This window comes from Sebastes fasciatus, chromosome 2 (assembly GCF_043250625.1).
Source record: "Sebastes fasciatus isolate fSebFas1 chromosome 2, fSebFas1.pri, whole genome shotgun sequence".
Classification (NCBI taxonomy): domain Eukaryota; kingdom Metazoa; phylum Chordata; class Actinopteri; order Perciformes; family Sebastidae; genus Sebastes; species Sebastes fasciatus.
The window spans coordinates 30,070,727-30,097,340 of NC_133796.1; the positions used below are offsets into that span (position 1 = coordinate 30,070,727).

Genomic DNA, 26,614 nt, shown 5'->3' on the forward strand with positions numbered 1-26,614 from the left:
CTGCTTTGCTTTGTTTTATAATCAGAACACATTCAATGAACAACGATCAATCAGATGTTTATTACCATATTCACATGCCATCAGGACCGTAGTCCAGCATTTTACTAATACTGACATCATTAGTTTAGACTTTAGATATTATATCGTGATATGATACTAGATATCGAAATATGATAAAGTGTTCTTGGTTTTAAAGGCTGCAATACAGTAAAGCCATATACTTTTCTGAACAAACCAGACTGTTCTATTATTCACCTTTACCCACGTAGTCATTATATCTACATTACTGATGATTTATCAAAAATCTCACTGTGTTCATATTTTGTAAAAACACCAATAATCAAACCTACAATATCGATATCAAGGTTATTTGGTCAAAAATATTGTGATATTTGATATTCTCCATATCACCCAGCCCTTGTTCAACCTACTCCAACAGACCACTAAATAATCTGTCGTTTTTAGCTAAGATATCTTTTTCCACATTTCGTAAGTTCATTTAACTGTTCAGATGTATAGTTCTTGGTGAATGTAATGGTTTAATGAGAAGCATTGCCACAGAGTTTCCCCACATGAAAACCTTTTTCTACCTTTTCGGTACGGACTACAGTTCTGGTGAAGAAATCACTGAATTGTATTTTTATGATTTAAGCAATTTAAAATATTCAAATTTAAAGGGACTGTTTCTAACTTCTTAAACGTATAAATCACCCGGGTCGGTGTCCCATGCACGTTCGCCTATGGCGCTCGCGTGTGGCTACGTTGTTCAGACTCAGACTCCAACACAAACTACACGGAAGCACCGAAAACGCAAAGGTATATGTAGTGAAGCCCGTCTGTTAAACAGTGTTGGCCACGGTCAGAGGACGCGGGGGAGACCGTAGCTTTGGTCTCCAGGGCCGGAGTCTCTGCTGTACTCTGCTCCTCTGCCTGCCTGCTTGCCTTCACTCAGCTCACTCCACCTCACGTTCATGCGCGCACACTACACACTGCAGAAGAGTTAGTTTAGCTCTGAGAATATCTAGTGAATGTACAGTGGACGTTTGTGCAGAAATAAATGCTGCAGCTCCTCCAGACCAACAGAGGTTTCCCGTGTCTTGTGAAGTGAAGGGGCTCCTCAGCAAGAAACGTTATCATCTCCGACCGGGTGCCGGTGTCTTCCCTGTTCCTTCCCCGGCCGCGGTCGGGAGGCTGAGGCAGGAAAAGCCAACACTAGGATCAGCAGTGATTCATGGAGAGACCTTCGTCTGGTCAGCTAACATTACTGCCAAGCAGGTGAAATATAGAGTGATATTGTGGTTTTAGCTGACGTGTGTCACCTCACTGTTTTGAGCGATGCTCGTTCATGTCTAAGGCTGTTTTCGAAACCGCATACTATACTAGTAGTACGTACTGATTTGGCCAAAATGTAGTATGCAGTATGCAGTATGCGAACAAAAGCAAAATCTCCAGTATGCCAGAAATACCCGGATGACGTACTGATTTGGAAAAATTCTCCAGTATGCATCGGACCAGTCTATCTCGCCTACTGTATCCCACAATGCAAAGCGCCGGAACAGCACAGGCTACGGGTATAAAAACAGCAGCCAGAAGCTGCTCTTTTTTTACGTTTTCTGTAGCCATTTCAACACTAAATTCACTTCTGAACGTTTTTGAGGCGAGAAATCAACTGTGTAGATTATTAATATCGGCAGTTTTACGAAGTTAGATGGCGAATCGAACATTTGTTCCACCGTTGTCGGAGTTTAGAAGCTCCACAGAATACCGTGACAGCCAGCGAGCGCCTGCCCGGGTCGCTGCCAGCAAGCCGGGTAGTCACGCTCAGAGACCGCTATGAGCTGCTGGAGCTCTCTAGAGACCGGTCTGTAGAAGAGAGGCTTTGATTTCCTTGTTGACGGATAGTTTGTTTAAATATCACAACACAGATGTCCATTATAAATTAACAGGAACCTGTGTTTATTTGCCTTTTTTCGAGTTAAAAAGCTCCACAATCACCCGCGGGCGTAGCTCGCTGGAGAGCCGGCCAGTGACGCTCACAGAGCGGCTGCAGAGCTGCAGAGTGGCGAGGGAAGAGGAGAGGAGAGAGAAGAGGAGAGAGAAGAGGAGAGGAGAGAGAAGAGGAGAGAGAAGAGGAGAGGAGAGAGAAGAGGAGAGGGAAAGAGCAGCTTCTGACGGGGCAGAGAGATTCCTGATGAGACAACATGTCTCTAATATCTGGAGGGAGATCAGTCCTTTTGCTGTAACTGAAAAAGCAGTTTGAGTAAAGTAAACGTTGTGGATGAATGTTTTATATTTCCCGTCTCTCCTCGTTGATGATCCTGTTTGTCGGACTTCTTTATGAGCTGTCAGAATAAATAGTTTAAACCTGCAGTATCTTATAAAGTAAACAAGCACAACATAAACAACAAAATCAAAGTTGTATTTTTTGATAATATTGTAATAGTGGTACAAGTTAGTTTTTTTGTCCTGTGCTTTAAGAGCTGGTTTGAAGGCTTAAGCCTCGTCTAGCATACTGCTAAATACATCACTTTAACTGTCACATACTGCATACTACTGAGGAACGCAGTATGCAGTATGTACTGTATACTGCATACTGCGCTCCTCAGTAGTATGCAGTATACGGTTTCGAAAACAGCCTGAGTAGAGCGAGCAAGCGCGAGCCCGAGGCTGACTTTCGTTGACTAACGGCCACAAGTGTCACTGTTAACAAGCATTTCTGATTCTTACAGTCACTTTAAGAACAAAAATAAATAAAGTGTAAATTGAAATTGTGTAATGTAAACTGCATTTCAGTTAAAAAACAAACAAACAGATGACATGATAATAATCTATGATAATACATTTTGATCTAACTTTATGTGACACCTTTCACTAAGCTAAAGGCATTTTATTGACAATAAACACAATAGGCCTTTTTCATGGAAGGCATGTTGACGTGTTACAGTAGGAACAACACAGGTGAAGTGATTGCTGCCTAACTGTCAGGAGGGACACCTGCCCTGCAGAGCCATCGCTAACGTTATTAGTAACACCTGTGCTTTTCCTCACATCACTAGTCAAACTGTCCGCTGGTGAAAAGGTCCATCTGAAGCAACAGTCCTTTGGATTATTAATCTTGGGTGAGTAACGGTATTATAACACATGGACCTGCAGTATTTCTCTAACATCTCCTCTCTACTCAGACCTGAATCTACTCTCTTTATAGTTTTGCTCAACTATACATACAGAAGAATTTTGATTCAGTTTTAATTGCTGTATGTTTCAGTTACCAGAAAGTTGACATTTGGTTTTGTTTACATGTTACTTTATCGGAATAAAGTACACAATGTGCTCCTGTGGGCAGTACGTCTGGCTGTGTTCGTCTGTATAGGCCAGGGGTCAGCAACCTTTACTATCAAGAGAGACATTTTAGGCATAAAAAAACAACATTTGAGGATTGTGATGAAGGTAACACAGTTTATAGTCTAAGTATATAGTATATAAGTTTAATGCAGTGAGGGCCAAAGAGCAAATGTACTACGGAGTATTAGGACCACATTGAGGGAAAAAACATCTGAGATTTCCAGAATAAAGTCATATTACGAGAATAAAGTCATAACTTTACGGGAAAAAAGAAAGAAAATAACACGTAAAATTACTACTTTATAATATTATGACTTTATTCTTGTAATATTACTTTATTCTTGAAATCTCAGATTTATTTATTTTCCTCAATGTGGCCCTAATACTCGTACCGTTGTACCATAGACCTACAAAAATGATAAATATAAATTAAAATGTAAACAAAAATACAGTTATTCATTTCCATTTTTATGAATCCACATGGAGCCACTGGAGAGGAGATAAAGAGCCACATGTGGCTCCGGAGACGCAGGTTACTGACCCCTGGTATAGGCTGTGTTTTCTAGTTCATTCATTGTCACATTATTGCTCAAAGTCTTAATATGGTGCAGCTCCTCTGGTCTCAAAGTGTCTGTTGTGCTCCACTGATACATTGTTGGTGCTTTATGTCCACCTTGTGGCTGCAGCAGGTACTGTCTGCACTTGATCTTGTGTTTTCTCAGATGCTTTAATCTTCAGGTTTCATTTGAATTCCTCAGTCAGGCCAACTCTTGAAGACGATGTGTCTGTATTCTCTTTGAACATCAAAGCTGGACTGTGGACACGTAAACCTTTATTTCACCTCAAAAAGCTGACATCACTGGGACCATCTGTGATCTGTGTTTTAATAGTGATTAGAATAGCCACAGATTAAATGAAACATTTGAACAGTTTTCTTTTACTTTAACTATATTTCAGGCCATCATTCAGTTTTGTTGCAGCTACATCTTGTATTAAATCAGTCATACTGTTTTCAAGCACAAGAGGTGAATCTTTGTGTTGCCTCCTCTCTCTAAGGATTATCCCAGTATGTCGGTTTCAGTGTTTTATGCCTTCAAAATAAAGGATTAAGATGATTTTATTGTTTAATAATGTATACAGAATCATCCCTTACACTTGGTCCATAATCCAGGCTTTCTTCATACACATCTTCTGATATTTTACTAGATGGTTTATTTATTGATTCGAGGGAGAAGTGTTATTCCAAACAATCTTAACCAAACAAACGGGCACCATTTAAAAAGAAATATAATCTCAAGCACGTAGTTAATTCATTTTAAAATTAGAAGTGATTTTACTCATTTGGCTGACAGTTTGATTACTGGTTATGGGGAAAACAGAATTCATTTTTGGACAAAATTTGTGAGAATGGTGACAGCGGTGGTTCCCAACCTGTGGGATGTGACCCCCCACAAGGACCCCAAGATAAATCTAAAGGGGTTGCAAGATGATTAACACGAGAGCTGATAAAACATTTCTAATACAGTTATGTTTTTCCTCTAATCGTTTGATACATAGTTTTCTTCAGGACTCTAAATAACACGAGGAATGAACTAATTGCTTGAACTGGTCACAACTGCAGTAGCGCCGCTGGCAGACGAGGGCAACCTGCGCTGAAGGGTGGCGTTAGCAGGTAGACGTCGCTTTGTTTAAGTGGTCACAAGCCAAAGAGACTGGGAATAATAACAGGAGTCAGATGATGCCTTTTAAATTTGGGTCGTGTTTACCGTGTTCACGGGAAGAGTCTATATGAACGACCCCCCTCTTGTGGTATTCACAACCTCGTAAGTGGAACGTTTCTGAAAGCTCCGAGTCCACGAGTTGTGACGTGTTTGTTGACGTTATCAGAAATGGCGGAGGCCTTGGAAGTTAATTATTCGGTGCATAATAAGTTAATATATTGTATATTTTAGTCGTATATTGTAATTTTATATGTCTGAGGAAAATGTTGTATTCCCAATCATCTCATCTTTTTCCTCTGTCATTATGCCTTTGAATTTACAACATTATGTTACCTGCTTGCTAGCTTGCTAAATCATTAGCCTCTGTGGCTTCTAGACTCTGACAATAACGTTAATATTGCCGTTGCAACGGTGTTCTCACGACTTTACAGCTTGAATGCCAAGCATATCGTGTACACGACTTCCCATGTTGTAAACACGAGCTCACGAGTTTCATTCGAAGGCCCAGAAAATTCCTGGTATGTGTACTCATACCTGGCCAACAGGCTACAGGTGTAATTATTAACATTAATTATAGCCCTATTCCATTTACGTGGTCCAGGTCCATGGTACTGTACAAGCTGTCTCACTGGAACTGCAGTGACGTAGTTTACTAAACAGAATGGTATAATTAATTTGTTCAAATTACACCTGTGTTTACTCTGCTATGACATCAACAAATGACGTCAAAATAGCTGCTGTCAAAAGAGCGTAGAGGATTCTGAAACCACCGCTCTAAGTCATGGATGCTGAAGCTGTTCCACAAAACACAACTTACACACTATAGATTTTATACTAAATACTTATTAGTATTTTGTAGAATAAGCAACTTGATAACAAAAAAAAAGGATTTACCATTTGATGAAAAGAGGAATTTGCCATCCTGTATATCTGGATTGTTTTTGTGCCAACTGCATTTACATATTAAATCTGGCTGCTAAATCAATAAGTTAAAGAGGACACATCATGCTCATTTTCAGGTTCATACTTGTATTTTGAGTTTCTTCTTGAACATGTTCACATGCTTTAATGTTTAAAATACTTTATTTTTCCTCATACGGTCTGTCTGAATATACCTGTGTTCAACCTCTGGGGTCTAACGAGACGGGTGCTAATATGGAACATTTCAGACAGTCTGCTCTGATTGGCTTGTGAGAAATATATGGCGCACCTTTGCAAAGGTAGTTGTCAGGCTGTGGGCGATATATTCCAATGAGCCTACATGTGACATAGGAAGGGGAGCTAAAACTGAAGGGTTTGTTGACTCAAATGTTTTCTGATCTAGGCAGCTGTGTTGTAGTCAGGACCACCTAAACCAAGACCAAATCATAGCCAAGACCAGAGAGTATCGAGACCAAGTCAAGACCAAGACTGTTGAGGGGTTGAGACTTAGTCGAAAACCAAAACCAAGGCAGGGCGAGACCGAGTTACAGTAAGACCAACACCAGACCAGTGCGAGTCCCACCCTGCATGACACACTTAAGGTAAGTGGAACATGCAAACCAAATTGATCAGAAAGACCCACATCCACAGACAACAAATGAAGATTCCTCTTCGTTCACCTCTTTCATTGCATATTATACAGTTATATAACAATTTACTATTATCCCCGCAGTTGTGATCTTGACATAAAATCCAGGGTCCTCACTGCAACACTACAAGGCAGCTCACAAAAAACAGACTGGGCTGTCTTATTTCAGTTTGTGGGTTGGGAGGCACTCCAGATACCCCAATGTATGAGCACAAGCACTGAGAGGGAGTTTTTCACGATATATCCCCTTTAAAACTAGAATAAATATATACAAGTACATGAACATTTAAACTGAAATGGTGAAATCTTAAAAATACAACTCAGAAAAAGAGAACATATTCTACAAAATTAACTATTTTTCTATGTAAACAAAGCTTTTTTTTTCTACCCAGGGTAACTATTAAAACTGTAATTGCATTTTAAATGGGCAGCATCTGATCATTTATTTGAACAAGCTCATGATTTTCTTTAAACTCTATTTGAATTGATTCAGATTCATCGTCTTTTTACGACATACTGTACAGTGTTCTCAATGACATTTCCTAAAAAGATGTTTCATCAACATTCACTCAGACATCTGACTTCCAACGAGGACACCAAGGAAAAGACTCAATTAAGAGTTATCCAAGTTTATTAATATTATTTTTTAAAACTAATATAAATCCCACAGAATATGATCCTGGTGCCTTTAAGTCAATGAATGCATGGATACCTGCTTTAAGTACTGCATTTCAACACTCCATTCAAAATATCTTTTTCTTTTTTTTTCCTCTTTTCCTTTTTTAATATTCAGATATCAGAGTGGAAATACATGGCCTCAGTGCACTGTCATATTCACTACTACTCTCCTACCTTTTTCTCTCTTGTGCAAGTCTATGCGAGTGAGTTAGTCAACAGTATTAGCGTTTTTCTTTCCGCGGCAGCCAAAATGGACGCTGCTGCTCAACTACAGAGAGACAAAAGGGAGGGTGGATAAAATGGTATTTGAAGTGTGAGAACAAACAGTAAATATTTATCCCAAATTGAGCTGTGTATTTCCCTCTGAACACACACACACACACACACACACACACACACACACACACACACACACACACAGGAACTTAAAAGTCAACGCCACTGCCGGTATCAAATTGACAAAAACGATCCCAGGTTGCAGGCTCATGTGAAACGTCTTACACACACGTAGACCTGAGATCATCTTACAGAAACCGAGATAACCATCTGCACAAAATGAAGATTCATAGCAACAATCGCTCAGTTTAGAAGGAACAGTCAAGAGAGAGGGGTGTGACATTCTTTTTGTTCTCTAAAATACATCAGATGACGGTGATAACGGTGTGTTTTTTTTAGTCAAATGAAGGTGCTTGGAGGGAACGGTGTGATCGTAGCAAAGCATGTGCATATTCTGGGAGGTGAGGTGAACATTGGAGTTTATTTCCACTCTAGAAATACTGGGTGTGCACTAATACAGCAGCTGATCTGTTATTAACATATTTCCCTAGTTAGGAATGTCTTGATTTACTTAAAAAACATCTTTCACTAACAATCCACATCTTCTAAACATAAACTAATCAATACAATGATTGGTAAAATGAATCCTGCAATGTTTTTTTTTAAACTGGAGGGTGACATTTCTAGTAAAGCAAGGCATTAGGTTTACAGAAATGCATCTTTACTAGAGCAGCTATCCTCACCTGCGAGTTGTTAGGCCGTGTTAAGCCCACGTTATATGTGCAAAGAAATGCATTGCAAGGAAACATGCAGAAAAACAAAAATGACACTTGAGGAAACAATCAAAAGCTACATAAAAGCTTTATAAATACAATAAAATCTTAAACCCTTAATGGAGAATTCTAGCTGTTGTAGTAATATGTGATAGCTGGCACTCTAGGCTCAATGCTTTTTTGTCAGGTGTTTTATTTTTATTTTCTCGTAGTAGAGCTGCGCAGGTAATTCATGCCATCTTTGGTTGACTGCAGTACTGAAGAGAAAATTAATATGATCTCAAAATAAATTTTTCAACAAAAGGGGTTGTTTAGAAAAACAGCATCAACTCTCAGCAGACAGCTGCGCCTCAATGTCCACTCTGCAGATGGGGCACTTCTTATTGGTGAGGAGCCACTGATCCACACACAGCTGATGGAAGAGGTGCATACATGGTAGGCGTCTGGAGGGGAGACACACAGAGGAATAGATTAAAACCAACAAGTACTGTCTTTATGGCACAGGGGGATAAGCTCAGGCTCTGGATACTGGGTGCTGCAGGGATGACAGATTTTTGTAGGCCATTCAGGAAGTTAGCATCGCCCTGGTTCCCTCCACAAACAGCCAATTGGATTTTTCCTTTGGATTTTGGATTATTGCAGAAAATAAACTCTGTGGCAAACAAACGTTTATGATACTTACACGTTTTGTTCAGCAGGAATTTTTTCCCAAATGAACACTTTTATGTTTTTTTTTAAGCATAAATACAATCGCCAGAAGTAAAAAGCTAACGTTGGGCTATGGATGAACTACACTAGGGTCACATGACTTCACCTCACCACCACTAAGCTAAAGGGGGACTAGTGTTCTGCGTGATGATGTTTCTCATTTAGCCACTTGTTAGCAACCTCCTTTTTAAGCCACGTAAAAGCTTCAAAATTCACGAGTGGGATGTTTACTGACGAAATTTATATCATAGAATAAAATGTAAAAATCTATTCAGCTTGTGTTAACCACAGGCCTTATTTCAGGCATCTAACTAAAAACCCATTGACTTCCAGACGAGGGAACCGGAAGTGCTAAAATGCCAACTCATTTCCTGGTTTTAGGACTCATTCCTGCAACACTCTATAGAGCTCCATTGTTGTCCAGAAACTATTAAACACATAAGTGAGTCCCACCATTACACTAGGAGACATTTTCCTTCATTTTCATCACGGTGGGCTGCTGTAATCCATTTTTTGTTTATTTTGATCACTCTTGCATACACTGTCCTGCTGCAGTAAATACTCACTGGAGCACCAAATCCACAGCTGAAATTAGTCCCCAATAGATGCACTATTTGCTGATTATTTAGCAACATATGTTACAAACCTATACCAAAAAAAACATATATTATTATTTCTGACCCAATTTTTAAAGATGTTCATCTTTATTAATACGGATGCACAAATACTGATATCGGGCCGATACTGACTCAATCAAATATCGGTGACAATGTGGCCATTCTATTCAATTCTATGTTTATATACTAAATAGTGTACATTATATACTGGATTTTTAATTCCTGTTTTAAGTTTTGACCAATTTGTTGCTGCATTTAAAAGTTTTACAGTTGAATTGTAATTCCTGTTAAATTATGAAGATTTTTTTACCAAGTTGCTGGTGTACGATTTATTATTTTAATAATAAATAACAATTTAAATTTATATCTATTTATTTATTTATTTTACAAAGTTAGGAAAAGCAATGTTTAAGTCAAGTCGGATGTTTCCTTACAAATAAAAAAATGATCCCAGTCACTCCCACACAGCGAGGCATACAGCTTATTAATTAAACACTGGAATCAGATCAGTACTCGGTATTGGTCCATACCCAAAGCCCAGGTATCGTGATCGCTATTGGGACTGAAAAAGTCAGATCGGTGCATCCCTATATATCAGGAACAAATGAGCTTAAGAGACAGACCAGGCCCGACCAGAGACCGCTGCCCTCTGATCTTTATTGAGTACTTTTAACAAGTAGAAATGATGAACGCAAGTGAAGAGATACTTAAGCGATATTTTACTAGTCAGCAAAGTTTAGCGATAAGGAAAACATTAATACGTCAACAAGATCAACATCAGAAATGTGCAAAACCTATTTATTTAGCTGACGAAGGATTAATGAACCAACCAACAAATCTAAAATAAAAAAATTTACATAAATTTGTGTCCGTTTTACCTGAATGACCAGTTTGGAAATGTATACTCAAAATCATTGAAATGCTATTGGTGATGACTGAATAATTTAGCAAAAACCTCTTAAATTCATCACCTCCTTTTATACCAACAGAGGGCAGAAACTCCTCTTTAAAAAAAAACCTGAACGAGTGCCAAAAAGCAGCTCCATGAGGCCGGTAATTTTAAGGCACTCTGGGGTTTTCTGCTGATTACTATACCTCTGGGTTCAAAAGAATAAGTATCTCGGGAGACGGTGGCAAAATGGAACAACTACACCTGCCATCCCACATGTCACGCCCCTGGAAGCGTAATTGAGCACACTCAAAACTGTGAGCAACAAACACCCAGGAGGGGAGCTCTTTACCTGACATCCTCCCCTTCCTCCAGTATTGACAGACAGATGGTGCATTTCTCTTCTGTGTCTTCGTCTGCCCCCTCGTCTTCGTCTTGCTTAATATGCAGCTTTCTCTGTTTGTGAGAAACATTTGGAAACATGACTATTAACATCTTATTAATTACTCCACTTTGTTTAACACATTTAAACTGCTCAACTTAAACACTGTGGTAACATTACAAGTACATATTAGGTTTGTATAAAAGTATAATATTGCCTATAAAGAGTTATAATTGTTTAGAACAAACATTTCAACAAAAAAACAAATTCCTTTGGGGACAGAGAGAATGGTCATTTTGTCCAGAAAACAGAAAACTTTATATCTATTGTCTCTATGCTAAACAAATAAAAATGATCCAAATCAAAGTTATTCTAGAGCCGAATTCCCTGGCCCCCAAGGCTACTACTAACTACTACTAACTGTACAAGTGAGCAGAGACATGTTTCCAAATTGATTTGTTCATTATTTCTCACCGATTCTGGGGTTGCGTGCATATTTTTCCCAATAGATGCCCAAGCTTCAGGGGTTAACTCTTGGTCAATGTCTCTCTCCAACACCTTCTGTATTGGGTGGCAGGGTGTTAGATAGATTGCTTGTTTAGATGCATTTGGAAACCTCTAAGGAAACTTTTGTCTTCACAGCTGCAATCTAAAACACACTACAGGATTTTGCTGAAACATCAGACGTTTGAAATGAGCACAAAAGACCACTGCGCACTCTGTCCCAGAATAAACTGTAACAGACATGCACAACTATACACAGTATCTGCAAAATCTTATAAACAATACATACATAGCTACACACACATACTCATCGGTTCTCACCTTTTTGTACTTGTGTGGGTAAGTGCACCTCTCTATGGTTCCCTGAGAGGCTCCTCGGTTCACAGTCCCCAATCGTTCCTCTAAATGCAGCAGGTCCTGAATGGATGCATTACAAACAAACTGCTGTGAGAACGATGCACAGATGCACATTTTGGCTCTGTAGCGGATTAAAATCTCTCTGCAGCACACCTGGGTAGATCGCTTTCTGCATTGGTGTTTTTTTCAGAGTTAAAGGGGAAATATCATGCTCATTCATTTTTAGGTTCATACTTGTATTTTGGGTTTCTACTAAAACATGTTTACATGCTATAATGTTCAAGAAACACATTATTTTTCTCATAGTAGTTCTGAAACCGATGGCGAAATATTCTAATGAGCTCACAAACATCTGGCTGGGTTGTCTTATTTCACAGTTTGTGGGTTGGTGGGTACTCCAGATACCCAAATGTATGAATAAAAGCATTGAAGAAGTGAGTTTTTCATGATATATCCCCTTTAAATCTTGGCTTTTCAAAAGGGAATAAGATAAGGTGTTATCATCATTATTATTAAAAAGGAAATAATAATACAGATTCTATAATAAAAGTTAACCATATACTAATCGCAACTAAATGCTTACGAAAAAAGAGGTTTTTAGTCTGCTTTTAAAAGAGGACACGGTTGTAGCAGACCATAGTTGTCAAGGCATAAAACCTTTTCTTTGTATGCACTTCCACTATATCATTATAACCCGCTTTCCCTTTGACAGCTGTGGACTGTGGATACAAATAAACTCTAATGTGTATAATGTTATTACTGTTATAATGAGGACACATTTTAACAGTATGAAAACAGTGATCAGTCATGCGGTGATGAGTCAAGGCAATTATAAAGTTAATATTGATGACAGCAGTGATGAATAAAACAGTAATACATTTATTCTTAATTGCCCGAGTTGTGTCGGGACTGATTAAACTCACCTCGTAGGTTCTTCCAAAGCCAGTCATTCTAGATGAGATGTACCGGATGTGCGGGTAGGTCACTTCAGATATGCCAGTGTGCTGTGAGGGGACAAAAGAAAACACATTTTGTTTAACTTTGGGAAAACATTTTCTCAGGATAATCTCAGCATGTCTCTCTCATAACTGAATGCATTTAATCCTTCTGGATCAAAGAGCTCCTATACATTTTTAATTTCATATATTTCTCTTAAGCTTCTGGTGAGCGTTCAATAAAATGCGTGCTATTAGTGCCTGAGTCATCTGACTTTGAGCTATGCTGTATTAATGTATTTGTGTAACTGGCATTTTCTCTGAGAATAACATTAAACCTGCAAATAAAAATATTTTGTCCCCTTGTGTTAACAACATCAACACAGTTTAAGTTGTTAGTTTTAGCAAACTGTTGCTTATGTATACATCCAGCAGTTACGGAGCAACATTAGCATTTATCTGGAGTTGTGTTTCTGGCAACCTGATTCATTTACTGTCCAATTCTCTCCTTTTGGACTCTTCTGAGGGAAATAATTATTACATTAATATGAATAAATGCTAAATGTTCCACTATGATCACCAGCTAGTCGCTGACTGTGTCTGTCTACTGTTTGGTGCTGAGCAGTGTACTGTGACGCTGCGAGGGTGAACTAAAACAGTAAAGTTGTGGGCCGGACAGCTAAACAATGAGCTGAAACTTACTATAAAGCTCCGTAAAGCCGATGGGAGGCGCAGATTCAAACGTTAACTCTTTTGTAAGCTCATCATTATGAACGACCCCTTTTGCATTACCATTTGATATAGATCACAGCCGCTTTAAGTTGAACTATTACCTTGTGTATGCTGTAAGTGGTCATAGCAGTTCTAAAATTAAGTTGAGTTTTAACAAGATCATTTATTTCAAAGCAAATCAGAGGGGCCTCTGAATGTGTTCACATGGCAAATATGTAGTGATGAAGGTCATAGATGTATACAAATTAAAACTAATGAACTCTGCCGAGAATGTTCATCAAAATTCACTTGCATATCCTTTGGTTCCTAATTCTGAGCCTGCACGCTGTGATGCTCAAAGCATTTGGCAAAACAGCAACCTGACTTTCTGTGCGCTTGCATCAATGCTACAGAGGAGAACTGATTGTGGAAGACAACTAATGTTCGGATGTTTGAGGGTGACCAAGTTAAAAAAAAAAAAAAAAAAAGCAATAACCTCAGGAAACTGTCGACTACATTCGCACATGGTCTGTCTCAAGGCCTGTGGATTTGTTGAGTGTGCACTTGAAATGCCTGATGAGATACTATTAATTGCTAATGCATTATTCATGTGGTTCACCAAACCATCCTTGAAATAACTGATGTTATAAATAAGGGGCCAACACCATTAATCTAAGCCAGACTTCATATAAAAGTGGTTCTTCCTCATTTATGCTAATGTATGCATGTGCGCTGAGGGCTTCTCTCTCACCATGAAGGGAATGGGGAAGTGGTGCAGTCTGGGGGGAGGGTGGTAGTGGGGCAGGTGGGAGTGCAGGTGTCCTGAAGGGTACGGTGCCACGGTCACTCCAGCCTCGATGCCAAGCTCCCTGTTGACAAACACATAACAAACCATTAGGGCTGTGTATTGGCAAGAATGTGGCGATAAGTTACGTATCATGATACGGGGGATACGATTCAATATACTGCGATATATTGCGATTTAAAAAAAATATATAAAATTTTAGGAAAACTGTCCTGGTATATGTAAACTATTAATTAAAAATCGATAAGTGTTTTTGAGAATCAAAATCACAAAACATAAGTCGTCATTACATCAAAAATGTCTCTAATCTGAACATAAAACTAAACAACCATTCAAAATGTGTAATATTTGATTAGCTGACATTAAACTAAAACGAGTCATCTGCCTCTGGTACTGACCATGCTGTTCTCTGCTCAGGCTGACGAGGGTGGGAAGACATAGTTTGTGGCACATGGATGTGGTGTCCATGGCCGTAGTTGGGGTGCATTCTGTGGGGGTGTGGCGGCGGACGCTCATGCGCTCGTCTGTGGGTAAAAGGAAAACACAGTTTTATCTTTTACACTAATATGAACGCTCAGGATGAGGAGAAAAACAGCTAGGTGATGGCGGTGCTCACGTGGGGTGCTGCATCATCCTGCGCCTCTGGACCTCCATCCTCTGCAGCATCTCGTGCTGATGGAGCCTCTGCACCGAGGCCCCCAGCGCCGGCATGTGGTGCGGCAGGGTCTGGTGGTCCGCAGGCAGGTGCTGGGCCAGTGGGGCACTTGAGTTGGAGAGGTGGTGGGTAGATAGAGGAGGGGGAGGAGCAGGGGGCACGGGGTGGCCTGAAGGGTGGGATGGCAGTGGCGGATGAAAGGTGACCGTGTGGGGAATGACATAATCGCCTTGGGGAGGGGGCTGAGGTGTAAGTTGGGGGTTCCCATGGGAATGGGGACAGGCGGAGGATTGCTGATGGTGCAGTGAGCGTGCTAGAGAGCCATCTGAGGAAAGAGAAAAGGAAAAAATAAGGATAAGATACTCTATATTTGTGTTATTGTTAACAAATCCCATGGAAAGACCAAAGCCAACAATGTCTCTCCGTCAATACTTTCAGACTTTTCCAGCCTGTATGTGGCACTCAACCCCAAGTCCATTCATTCTTACTGAAGGTGTACATTTTTAAAAACTAGTCACGAATATTTACTTTAATTAAAAAAAAAAAAAAAAAGGCATTAATGAGTATATATAAGAGTTCATTGCAAATCAAGAAAAACATGTCAGCTAGTCCAAACAATGTGGCTCATTGACATGTTTTTAATCATTTTTGGATCCACAAATCCCACTTTATGTCTTTCGTTGAGCAACAATGGAGCTCTTCAACACAGAGGATTAAGCTACATCAGGCTTTGGCTACACAGGAAACACTTGCTGGGATCTTAATGGGATCAATTTGGTTTTTTTTTTGGTGTTGGTAATTTTGTGGGATTTGTTATCATTAATACAGAATGTCACCAGACTTAATTACAAACATCGTCATGTTAGAGATGATGCCTTTGTAGCATTTTATGTTGTTGTGGACACAAACCTTCTTCTCTGTTCTCTGGCAAAAACAAAACGATCAGAGTTCACTCCTGTGAGTCATTAATAAATATTCATTATTCCTTTGTTTTGGGAGCTCTTCTGGGTGCAGACTTGCTACTCGTCCAAGCAATGCAGGCCTGAGAGAGGTGAGCGTGGGCTCCTGCAGCAACTAACTCTCTTATTACATCCCCACCAGAGAGTCTTGTCACACCGCGTCACTCTCCACACTGAGCTACTCTGAGTAGAATGAGCAATTAACTACTTCTGCCTGGTACCGTTCCCACAGCACTTGGCACATTAACCACCAGGCTCTGTTAATTACTATTAGCATTAGATTCCAGAAGTGCAGCTGTCTGCCAATTTTCGCAAGTACCATGCTGACACTTGGAAGGTCCAACTGAAATTACATTGCCCATTATTTGTCTGCAACAGCATACATGCATATCTGCTCTGTAAATCACTTTCCCTGTGTTCTCCTTTGAGGAAAAAAATCAGAAACCAAAAGGGGGAAACCAGTGGTGAATGTCTGGTTTCCTGTCCTGCATGGAGGCGGTATACTCACAGGAGGGGTGCATGTAATGCCTGCAGGGCTGGGGTTGTGTCTGTGGCTGGGGCTGAGCCACCATGGTGGAGCTGAACGAGTCCACCACAGCTGGCTGGCTGGGCCCAGGGGTGGCCTGGGAAACGTAAGCAGGAGGCCGTGAGGTGGAGCCTGGGCAGCACGGGTCAAAGGCCGAGGTGCTGCCATGGAAACTAGCCCCGTTGTTTCCACCGGTCCTAACACTGCTGTTGCTCAGGTCCACTGGCAGAGTTTGCTGTTGAAGGAAGGCGGAGATGTTATAGAAAGAAGGACAAACTTCTCCTTTATGTATTCTGTTTCCCTCAGTCTCGAGCTAAATGCTTTTTCAAGATGGAGCATCTTCATTAGTGCTGGAACACGACCTTCACTAACTGAGGGGGAGGAGGAGAGGATGATGCATAGTTGAGCTTTGACAAAGTAAAGGAAGAAGTTAGCATAGTATGAAATTGTGGCAAGACCATTTTTAATTGACGTTGGGCATTGGGTTTATATGGTATTCACCTTTTTAACAATTATTTAGATATTTAGCTTCACTGAGAGGGATATTCTCTTTCTCAGGAGGGCCCTTATCAAGCTCACACTTACACACATTCACACCTGGAAGCTGCCCAGTACAACCCACAGTCTGATATGAGCTGCTCCACTGCAGCAGTTGGGGGTTAAGGTCTTTGATTTTGTTTTCCCCACCAACATTTGTCCCAACAGTCCACGCGGATTGAACCGGCAACTTTCCAGTCACAAGCCTCCTTCTCTAGCCTTAAGGCCACCACTACACTAAAGTAAAAGTAAAGTTTACTGGTAACAATGTTAGCTGTTTAGAGGCTGCTAATGGTGCCTTCCTTTGCTAAAATTATCATAAATGTTTAGGGCCGTCAAAGATAACGCGGTAGCGCAAATTTGTTTTAACACCACTAATTTCTTTAATGCATTAACCCAACTTTCGATTTTTAGGTTGTAACGGGCTCAGTTTTAAAGAGAGTGAAGATACTGGCATAATAGGAAACTAGAAAAACCTAAGGAATCCATTGGTACCAACCATATCACACCACTTGGCATGAAGGAGGCTAAATAACGCTCAAAACTTACGCTAAATTTTGGCAAGGAAAAACTGGCATTGCCATTTTCAAAGGGGTCCCTTGACCTCTGACCTCAAGATATGTGAATGAAAATGGGTTCTATGGGTACCCACGAGTCTCCCCTTTACAGACATGCCCACTTTATGATAATCACATGCAGTTTGGGGCAAGTCATAGTCAAGTCAGCACACTGACACACTGACAGCTGTTGTTGCCTGTTGGGCTTCAGTTTGCCATGTTATGATTTGAGCATATTTTCTATGCTAAATGCAGTACCTGTGAGGGTTTCTGGACAATATCTGTCATTGTTTTGTGTTCATTTATTTCCAATAATAAATATATACATACATTTGCATAATGCAAACATATTTGTCCACTAAGATAAGATTATCAAATACTTGACAAATCTCCCTTTAAGGTACATTTTGAACGGATGTGTGATAAATTAGATTAAATATTTTAATAAATTGACAGGCCTATGAAATTCATTCATTTGGTGGCCAGGGATACCAGGTTTAAGTACAGTAAACGGCACTAACAGCAATAATTCAAAAACAATTGTACAACTCCAGTATGTTGTTACTGAATGCAGCGTGGGCATACCTGGTCATGGTAGTGGGCTGGGTTGCTGCTACTACTGTTGTTGCTGCTGCTGCTGCTGACTCCAGCGCAGGATGCGGGCAGAGCACTGGGGCGCTCCACAGGGCAGCTCGTATCTTGAAAGGGCAGGGTGCCCGGGGGCTGTGGAGCTGGGTGATGGACATGGTGGATGAAGTGGTGAGCGCTGCCGTGGCTGTGACCGTGACCGTGCTGAGAGACACTGGTCTGCTGAGAGGACGACGCCTGCAGGCAGCTTGAATGGGAGTGGCTCAGGGACAGGTGACCGGGGGAGGGCCCTCCACACGGGGAGTGCTGCTGACAGCAGGATGGGAGTCTGGGCATGGCAGCACCTGCGTTATCTCCTGCTGTACCTGACAAGCCTGGTCTGCTGTCATCTGATGAGAGGAAGGTATATGATTAGGAAAAAATATAGAATGAGACAGCAGGTTAGCATTTTTAAAGGTTAAAAGGTTAAATTTAAATAAAGGTGACATATGGCACCTTTTTACAGTTTCATGTTTAAATGTTTTTAGTAATATCAGCAGCTGAGAGTAAGTCATTTTGAACCAAAGCTGCCTCATGAAAAGAGTCTAAATGAAATGGTCTACAGCAGCTGGTTTCAACATGCCATGTCCTGTCTTACCCTCTGTGGCCGTGCGAGTGGAGCCACTGGGCCTCTGTGTGTGCATACTTTCAGGTATTGAGCCTGGGCAGCTAGTGGAAGGGCCTGGGGCATCATTGAGCTCTGAGGTAGAGGCATGATGGGAGGATGATGAAGAGGACGACCTGACTGTTTGAGGGTGAATGCTGCCAGAGGTTGTTGGCACAACTGTGAGATCTGTGGAGAAAAAAAAGTCAGGTGATAATTTAGAAAAGGAGGATTAATGAGCATTGATTGTGCGTCACTTCACCAGAGTCTGTGCATTTAAAAAGGAGAGAAATAAAGAGCACACAGCTCCTTGACAAAACAACAGTTAGCTTTCATTTCTCGAGATTAGAGACAGAGATTAGAATTTTTTTTTAATTTGTAAATATTTGATAATAAAATCTAAACCCACTACAAGGAGATGTGTCTGTATCCGACTGTGTGGGTTTTGTTTCCTAAAGCATCATCCTACTATTAAGGTAATTTATTTTATGCTACGTTAGTTTTCAAAGAAATTTACAATAATAGTTCATTGAAGTTAAGACTTATGAATTTAATATGATGTACCAGTTGTTATTTGTAAATTAAAAAGCATCACAATTCATGTGACAACCTCATATCCAACTTGGAAGAAATAACCCTAGCCTGGACTAAAGCATGTGTGTACTTGTCTGCAGAGGCTTAGCAGCCGAGGAGAAGATCGGACCTTATTAGCATTCCAGTGTGTGCTTTTCATATTCACAAATTAATTTCCCCTCTTTCTCCTCAGAAATGCAAATACTCTAATACTCACTGCTTTACCATTTTACTATCAGTCATGGCCGTTGGCTGATGAAGAAAGTCACACAAATGCATAAGGTTACAGCAAATAAAGTAAAAAGGGGTTAATGTAGAACAACACACTCTTTATTCTTATCACTGAGTTGTTAAGTGATTCACATTAGTGTTAATATTTAAAGCATAATAACAACCCATTTTTAGTTTATTAGTTGATTTAAACTACTTAGGTACCAAAATATCAGGCTCTAAAATATATTTTTTGCTAACGGCTATCGTTAGCACATTTCTAAAACTATATTTTATGATTGCTCCGTCAATAGAAATTGATAGATACCTTATTTATCCCTGCTCTGAACATGAATAGTGCAAAGAATCAAATATCCTTAACACCACTACTGACATAAGAGTAATAAGTTAAAGTATGCCCTTTAAACATGTGCATGCATACAATGTGCAAATTGATGTAAGGTGTGCAAAATGGATGTTATTATGAGTTACATGTACAAAAGATGTACTTTGCCAGAGTTAAAGAGTGTAATTGTGAGTCCAGAAGGATCTGAGCTGCCAACCAGTCCATTGATGTCCACACTGCGACCGAGTGGGGGATGAGTTGAAAAGAAAAAACAACTAGTAATTGAATACAACATGTTATTCTTGTAGTAAACAGTTAGGGGCAGGGCTTAAAGCTCCTATCTTCAGGGTGAAGTGACCAAAAAAGAGCTCCATGTCAACCTTTGTGAAGCACCTTCGTGACATTAAAGTTGTTAAGATGTATTTCCTCACCTTGTCACTAATGTCACGGCTTTGACTGTATAAATTCAAAGCTAATATCACTGATGACTTGAGAAATTACCAAAGAATATGCAGCAGAAGACATAGCAACATATTAAGGCATCACTGCTGGCAGATGACTTGAAAAGTGAGACCTGTGGTGAAACTGTGCGTAGTTATCCTTTAAACAGACAAAGTTAAAAAAGTACTTGGATGAAGGAGTTTTGACTACGTGTATTCTTACCATCTTCATCGACAGTGAGGTCCACCACCTCCCCAGCATTCTGACGCAGTGGTTGGATGACGGTGGAGAGTCGGTGACGTCCCCGTGGCTCCTGGAGACGATTCTGGGAGCAACTATTACTCCAAATCCGGCTAAGACCCCCCACTGAGCGTGACCTGTAGACATAAAAAAAAATATTACGGCCAACTGCAGCAGTAGAGGACCGCTGGTCTCATCAGGAATATTCTCACAGCTCAGTGAAGCGTTTGCTTCACCAGAGCCAGACTCTCCGGCTCACTTCCAGGACAGCGGCTGGTGCAAAGGTAGGTGAAGAAGCAACAGTGGATTATTCTGACAAAAGCATTTAGATCTGGTACCTAGTGAGTATAGTAGTTCTTACTGCAGTCTCTAAAAACTATTTTGTAGTCAATTAGGTCATTTGTCACATTTACCTTTTGTGAGAAAAATAGAACCACACTGTCTAAACAAACTGAGAATTCACATTTCTTCATTACGGACATCTTGACAGAACAGGAAAAGCATTGATGCATTAATAATGTCTCTAACATATTTGGGTATGTCAGTATAATCCCAGCGTCCTCTAGCTCTGACACACATACATGGAATGGTGCTTTTATTAACGTTATTATTTACATCTGTGTTTGACATGTTTAAAATACAGTAGGGCTTCAACTAAAGATTATTTTCATTGTTGATTATTTTCTTGATTAATCGATTAGTTGTTTGGTCTATAAAATGTCAGAAAATGGTGAAAAATGTCAATCAGCGTTTCTCAAAGCCCAAGTTGACGTCCTGAAATGTCTTGTTTTGTCCATAACTCAAAGATATTCAGTTTACTGTCACAGAGGAGTAAAGAAACCAGAAAATATTCACATTTAAGAAGCTGGAATCAGAGAATTTGGGAAAAAAATACTCAAACAGGTTAATCGATTATCAAAATAGTTGGCGATTAATTTAATACTTGACAACTAATTGCTTAATCGTTGCAGCTCTCGTCTAGATGTCCACAGTAATGGAAGGTTATAGAGAGAGGGCTTGATTTTGTGCAACACAGCTGGCACTCTGAGTGCAAAGTGTCAATATCACACCTGGCGCAGTTTATTTAATTTTGGGAGCTAACATGATGATCGATCCTCATATGATTACTTATAGAGGCCCTTGTTTAGTGTGAATTGTATTTCTAGCATGACAACAGGCGCAAACCAAGGAATCCATGTAAAGACAGTCTTTGTATTTTACATCAGAACATTTAGACAATTTAAAACATTTTTTAAACATAAAAAAATGAGAGAATCCGCTTCGGCATAAAGCCTTCGTCAGGGAGTCACTCACAAGGAATGCCAGCTCAGACTTATGGTAGGTTTAGCTGAACACAACACATACACCTGAAACGGAAATGGAAATCCGAAGCTTAGCGTACGTGTCTTAATTATGTATGTGCATGTATATGACGGTGCTTTATGTATCACAATTGATCGTGTAACAGTTTGTGGTCCAAACTGATTTTCCTGTTAAGGGAGTATCAAATCAGTCTGGCTTTGTGAGTTGCTGGAAAGGATGGTAGGACTATGTAGACCCAGTACACAACTTGACTCAAAAACATTAGCACATAAGCAAACATACACTGTGACTATAAATGTTTAGATTAGCTCTGTCAGACACGACCATAGCTTGTTCTCTCTGGGGGCCCATCATGGAGCTCTGCCTCCACCACCTCCATCTAAATCTCATCATTCGTTCCACCCACCTTCCTTTTTCCTATATCTCGCTCCAATGCTCTGTACCTCTCTTGTCCTGCCTTTGGCCCATCCTCTTTTCTTCCTTTTAATTTACCTCTCAAAGGATCCTGTCACTCTGATACCTCGCTCTCTGAAACTGAAGTGAGAGGCCAGGGAATAGCTGCATTTCCCCCCACAGTGCCGTAAAGCCAGGTGATGAGAGGGAGGAGGGATGAGCTCGAGGGACAAGAGACTGGAGACTATATGTGAGTGCCGTAAAGCCGGATACCATGGAGCTTTGTGGCTAGGGGATTTCACTGCTGCTCCCTGAGAGTGGTTACAAATGCACAGGAGCAGAAAGAAAAGGCACTGCCCTGTTAACCACAACTTCATCGTAGCTACGAAGCTTTTGGTGTGTCAAACTAAACCAAGGACTAGTTCAGTGATTCTTGTTGGTTAAATCATAGAAACATAAGAAATGATGAAATGGTTCAATAAATCACTGTGTTTGCATGGGTTTCCTGCAGACCAAAGACAGACAGGTGAATTGAAAACTTTCAACTGGCTCTTGGAGTCAATGCATATGTAACATAATGTGTCTTTGTCTTAGCCTTTGTGTTTCCCAGACCTTCAAGGAGAGGAAAACATGCACATTCTCAAAATTGTTTGTGGTGCTGGGAGTAGATCCCCTCCAATATATTTCAAAAAAATGACTTGCTCGCAGACCTTCCCTCAATGGAAACAGGCTACACACCACTGTAAACAGGAAAAAGTGGGTACAAGGACTAGATGAATGGAAACTATGCACTTGATAAAATTAGCAATAAAAGAAACAATTGAAAAAAAAAATTATTGTATCAATAATTACATTTTTGGTCCTGTCTTTATGGAGCTAAACTTTTAGCAAAACTTACAGAAATGTTTGTCTTCTATTATGATTTTCTATTTTAATAACTTCAATAACTGGAATTAGTGGTGGTGATCACATACAGGAGCTCTTTGGATCCTTCAGGTGTACTGTGCTCATTCCATCTTCATCAGTGTCCCTGATGAAGACCCATGTTGGTCATTTTAAATACATATTGCCATAGAGGCATTACTATTTTGCACAAACCCTACAGTGAACTGAATATCTTTGAGTTGTGGACAGAACAAGACATTTGAGGACATCATCTTGGGCTTTGGGAAACACTGATCAACATATTTCACCATTTTCTGACATTTTATAGACGAAACAACTAATTCAGAAAATAATCAACAGATTAATCAACAATGAAAATAATGAGTTGCAGCTCTAATGGAGCCATTCATAACATGGAATACAACAAATATTTGGTGTCTTAGTTATTGATGATCAAAATGTGAGTACATGAGCTCAAAGACTCAAAGATTATACTGTAAAAGTGTAAATGCATAAATAATAGCATGTGATGTTATGGATTGGTTAAATTACTGATCTGTTCCTCTTTACGCTGAAAGATTATGAGCTTTGATCACATTCCTCAGATGCGTTTTAACTGAGGAAATGCCTTTCTCGCTGCTGTTTGTGATAAGGGGGATTCCCATCAGCTCATACTGTCTGCTTCCAATTCAATTTCCTGTGAGACACGCTGCACAATGCAAGTGGAATAGAGGAGGAGGAAGCTTATTAGCTTTCATATTTCACAAATCGCTAAAGCAAACTCGTGCCCATACGCATGCATATATACACACACACAGTTGTGACTACCCACTAAACACACAGCATTGAGGGTGGGTATGCAGAGAGGGCACATGGTGGTTGTGTTGGTGTATAATTGGCCAGGCTGCTCAGCTCTGGGTTGATCCCAGGGAGCAGGCGAGCCACTAGGGAGGGGCTCCTAATTAAGTAGACCTGGGATTATTTTGTAAATATCTGTTTACCACCATGATCTCCTGAGGGTAGGGAGGAGGGGGGGTTTGCCAAGAGGAAAACAATACATTGTAAACATGAACACTAAGGGAATGGGTGGCTTGGCAAACCTGAGGTTGTGCCAAACCGAAGTGATGTGAGCCATGTGCCCCGGGGATCAGAGGAGGGCTGAGGGCTGCAGTAATATAGAGTAAACTACTGGTGTGGGAGTCAAAAGGAATGAGATCATACACAGCAGGAATAGCACTGTGTAAGTGTGGTAAACAATTTGAGCAATCAAGCTTTGCAATGATGAAAGTATATATTTTGTCTTCACAATTAAGGATACGATGACGTCACTTTTGAACTTTCAGCAACGTCTCATTATAATTACAGAGCGGCATTGCAAGCCCTTCACATTTTGCTTGAGCCCATCCTTATCAAACGCGAGGTGATATATACATACAAAACTGCCTCATAAAATGTACTTTTACTTAGCGGCAAATATGAATCGACGATAAACTGCTGAACCTTTTATAATGCAAGAAAGAAAATATATAGTTAAATATATATAATGTATAAATAAAGACAGGTTATAAATATGATAAACAGCCAATGAATATGTGAGCGTAATCGAGTACAAGGTTTTGTTTCGGGCTACGACCGCTGCCATGTGTTTTGTTCAAGTTAAATTTGGATTTAAAGTGACTTAAAGGTGCCAAATACAGGATTGGGAAGCCTTTCTATTGCCTCTCAACAGCTCTCAACATGGCGACGGTTAACGACGCTATCAGTGCTAACAATGCAAACAACCGCGAAAAGTGATAAGAAGCTCGGATTAAAACACACACAGAAGGAGAGTGATTTCATTCTCTGCTCAGGTAGACATTACAACTCTATATCTTTACATAGACAATAGTTGTTTGCTGCTATATTAATGCTCTGAATATCGAATTTAGCACCTTTAAAACTGCAAATTGAACGTCAGTTTAATCTCCAACTTGAGTGGAATAGTATTTGAGGTTGACGGGATATGTTTGTGGATTAGACATTCAATGCAAGTGACTTCCATACCTGTTTGTTTGTAGCTATCTCAAATTCAGGCACAACATTACTGTTTTGTACATGGATACACTGGAATCCTGATGGCAGTATGGGTCGTAGTCACAGAAAGTCTAATGACATTCAAAAAGTTTTGTGACCCTACTACTAAGCATATCCTGAGCTGATATGCAGAATCAGGGCAGGGGCTGATCAAGGTTTTTCTTTTTATACCATATCAGCTGCTTAATCCTTGTTTATTGTAACTCACAGCGCTCTGGGTAGAACCGCTGCCAAACACGCCCACAGTGCACTGTTAAAACACTGGAATGTTCTCCTAATGCACTGCTTCGCAAGTGAGCGAACTGCAGAGCGACACGAACAAATAAACAGCCAGCAGCAGTTCAAATTAAACATATCCATACTGAAAGCATGTCACTGAGCAACGTGAGAAGAGCAGGTTTGGGTTAGAAACGGTTGCTTTGCCCCGATTTCAGCAACATTTCGCACCATGTCCCTAACATGCTGCTGTTGGTTGAAAACTGCATTTGAACTTGCACATTTTGTACAAGCTGGGGATGAAGAGGGGACACTGTCCAAATCAAGTCACAGACAGACAACCCTCTGTCCACAGACATGAAAGAAAAATACTACTAGACACTAACACCACAGGAAAAGAGAGAATTTTCTTTATCTACTTGAGGCTACGTGTGCATTGTGCAGCTGAATTATATAGGACAACCTACACTCAGTGGCCAGTTTATTAGGCACACCTAGCTAATACTAATGCAGTCTAATAGGGAAGCAACTGACGATTATTTTCATTGTTAATTGATTAGTTGTTTGGTCTATAAAATGTCAGAAAATGGTGAAAAATGTCAATCAGTGTTTCCCAACGCCCAAGATGACGTCCTCTAATGTCTTGTTTTGTCCACACCTCAAAGATATTTAGTTTACTGTCATAGAGGAGTAAAGAAACAAGAAAATATTCACATTTAAGAAGCTGGAGTCAGAGAATTTTGTCTGTTTTTCTCAAAAAAATAATACTCAAACCGATTAATCAATTATCAAAATAGTTGGCGATTAATTTAATAGTTGGCAACTACTTGATTAATTGCTGCAGCTCTACAGTCTAATACAACTGTCCTGCAATAACTCCCACCGCCATGAAGGTTATAATGTTGAGTTTTTGTTGAAACTGTGTTGATTCAACTTTACGATAATTCTGGAGGATGAGTTGGAGGGTGTTGTTGAACTGTATTGTATGACCATAAAGTTGAACGTCTCTAAAACAGTTTCAACAAAAAACTGAACACTATAACCCTCATGAAGGTTAGTAAATATCATAATGGACTTGGTATTTCCACATAGACAGAATTAAATAAGAGGGATCAGGGGGAATCAATCCATACTTAATTGAGTTATCCTCAACACACTGTTACAATACCAACAAAAGCCAG

The 26,614-nt window shown here is 40.0% G+C and overlaps 1 protein-coding gene across 4 annotated transcripts in view; it reads right to left on the reverse strand.

Annotated features, from left to right (window-relative positions):
* Nucleotides 1-7,246: 7,246 nt before the first annotated feature.
* The window catches only part of rnf111 (ring finger protein 111), a 35,254-nt gene continuing 15,886 nt past the window's right edge, over nucleotides 7,247-26,614 (reverse strand). For 2 of the 4 annotated variants that reach the window (XM_074618170.1, XM_074618178.1), the window contains exons 5-16: nucleotides 20,526-20,680; nucleotides 18,728-18,922; nucleotides 18,088-18,479; nucleotides 16,391-16,643; nucleotides 14,885-15,248; nucleotides 14,667-14,792; nucleotides 14,215-14,332; nucleotides 12,741-12,821; nucleotides 11,782-11,877; nucleotides 11,431-11,517; nucleotides 10,927-11,030; nucleotides 7,247-8,803 (exon numbers count right to left, since the gene is read on the reverse strand). In XM_074618170.1, the coding sequence (XP_074474271.1) occupies nucleotides 8,686-8,803; nucleotides 10,927-11,030; nucleotides 11,431-11,517; nucleotides 11,782-11,877; nucleotides 12,741-12,821; nucleotides 14,215-14,332; nucleotides 14,667-14,792; nucleotides 14,885-15,248; nucleotides 16,391-16,643; nucleotides 18,088-18,479; nucleotides 18,728-18,922; nucleotides 20,526-20,680 (2,089 nt within the window). In that variant the 3' untranslated portion in view covers nucleotides 7,247-8,685. The remainder of the gene's footprint in view (nucleotides 8,804-10,926; nucleotides 11,031-11,430; nucleotides 11,518-11,781; nucleotides 11,878-12,740; nucleotides 12,822-14,214; nucleotides 14,333-14,666; nucleotides 14,793-14,884; nucleotides 15,249-16,390; nucleotides 16,644-18,087; nucleotides 18,480-18,727; nucleotides 18,923-20,525; nucleotides 20,681-26,614) is intronic. The other 2 variants (XM_074618185.1, XM_074618193.1) reach the window with 2 other exon arrangements.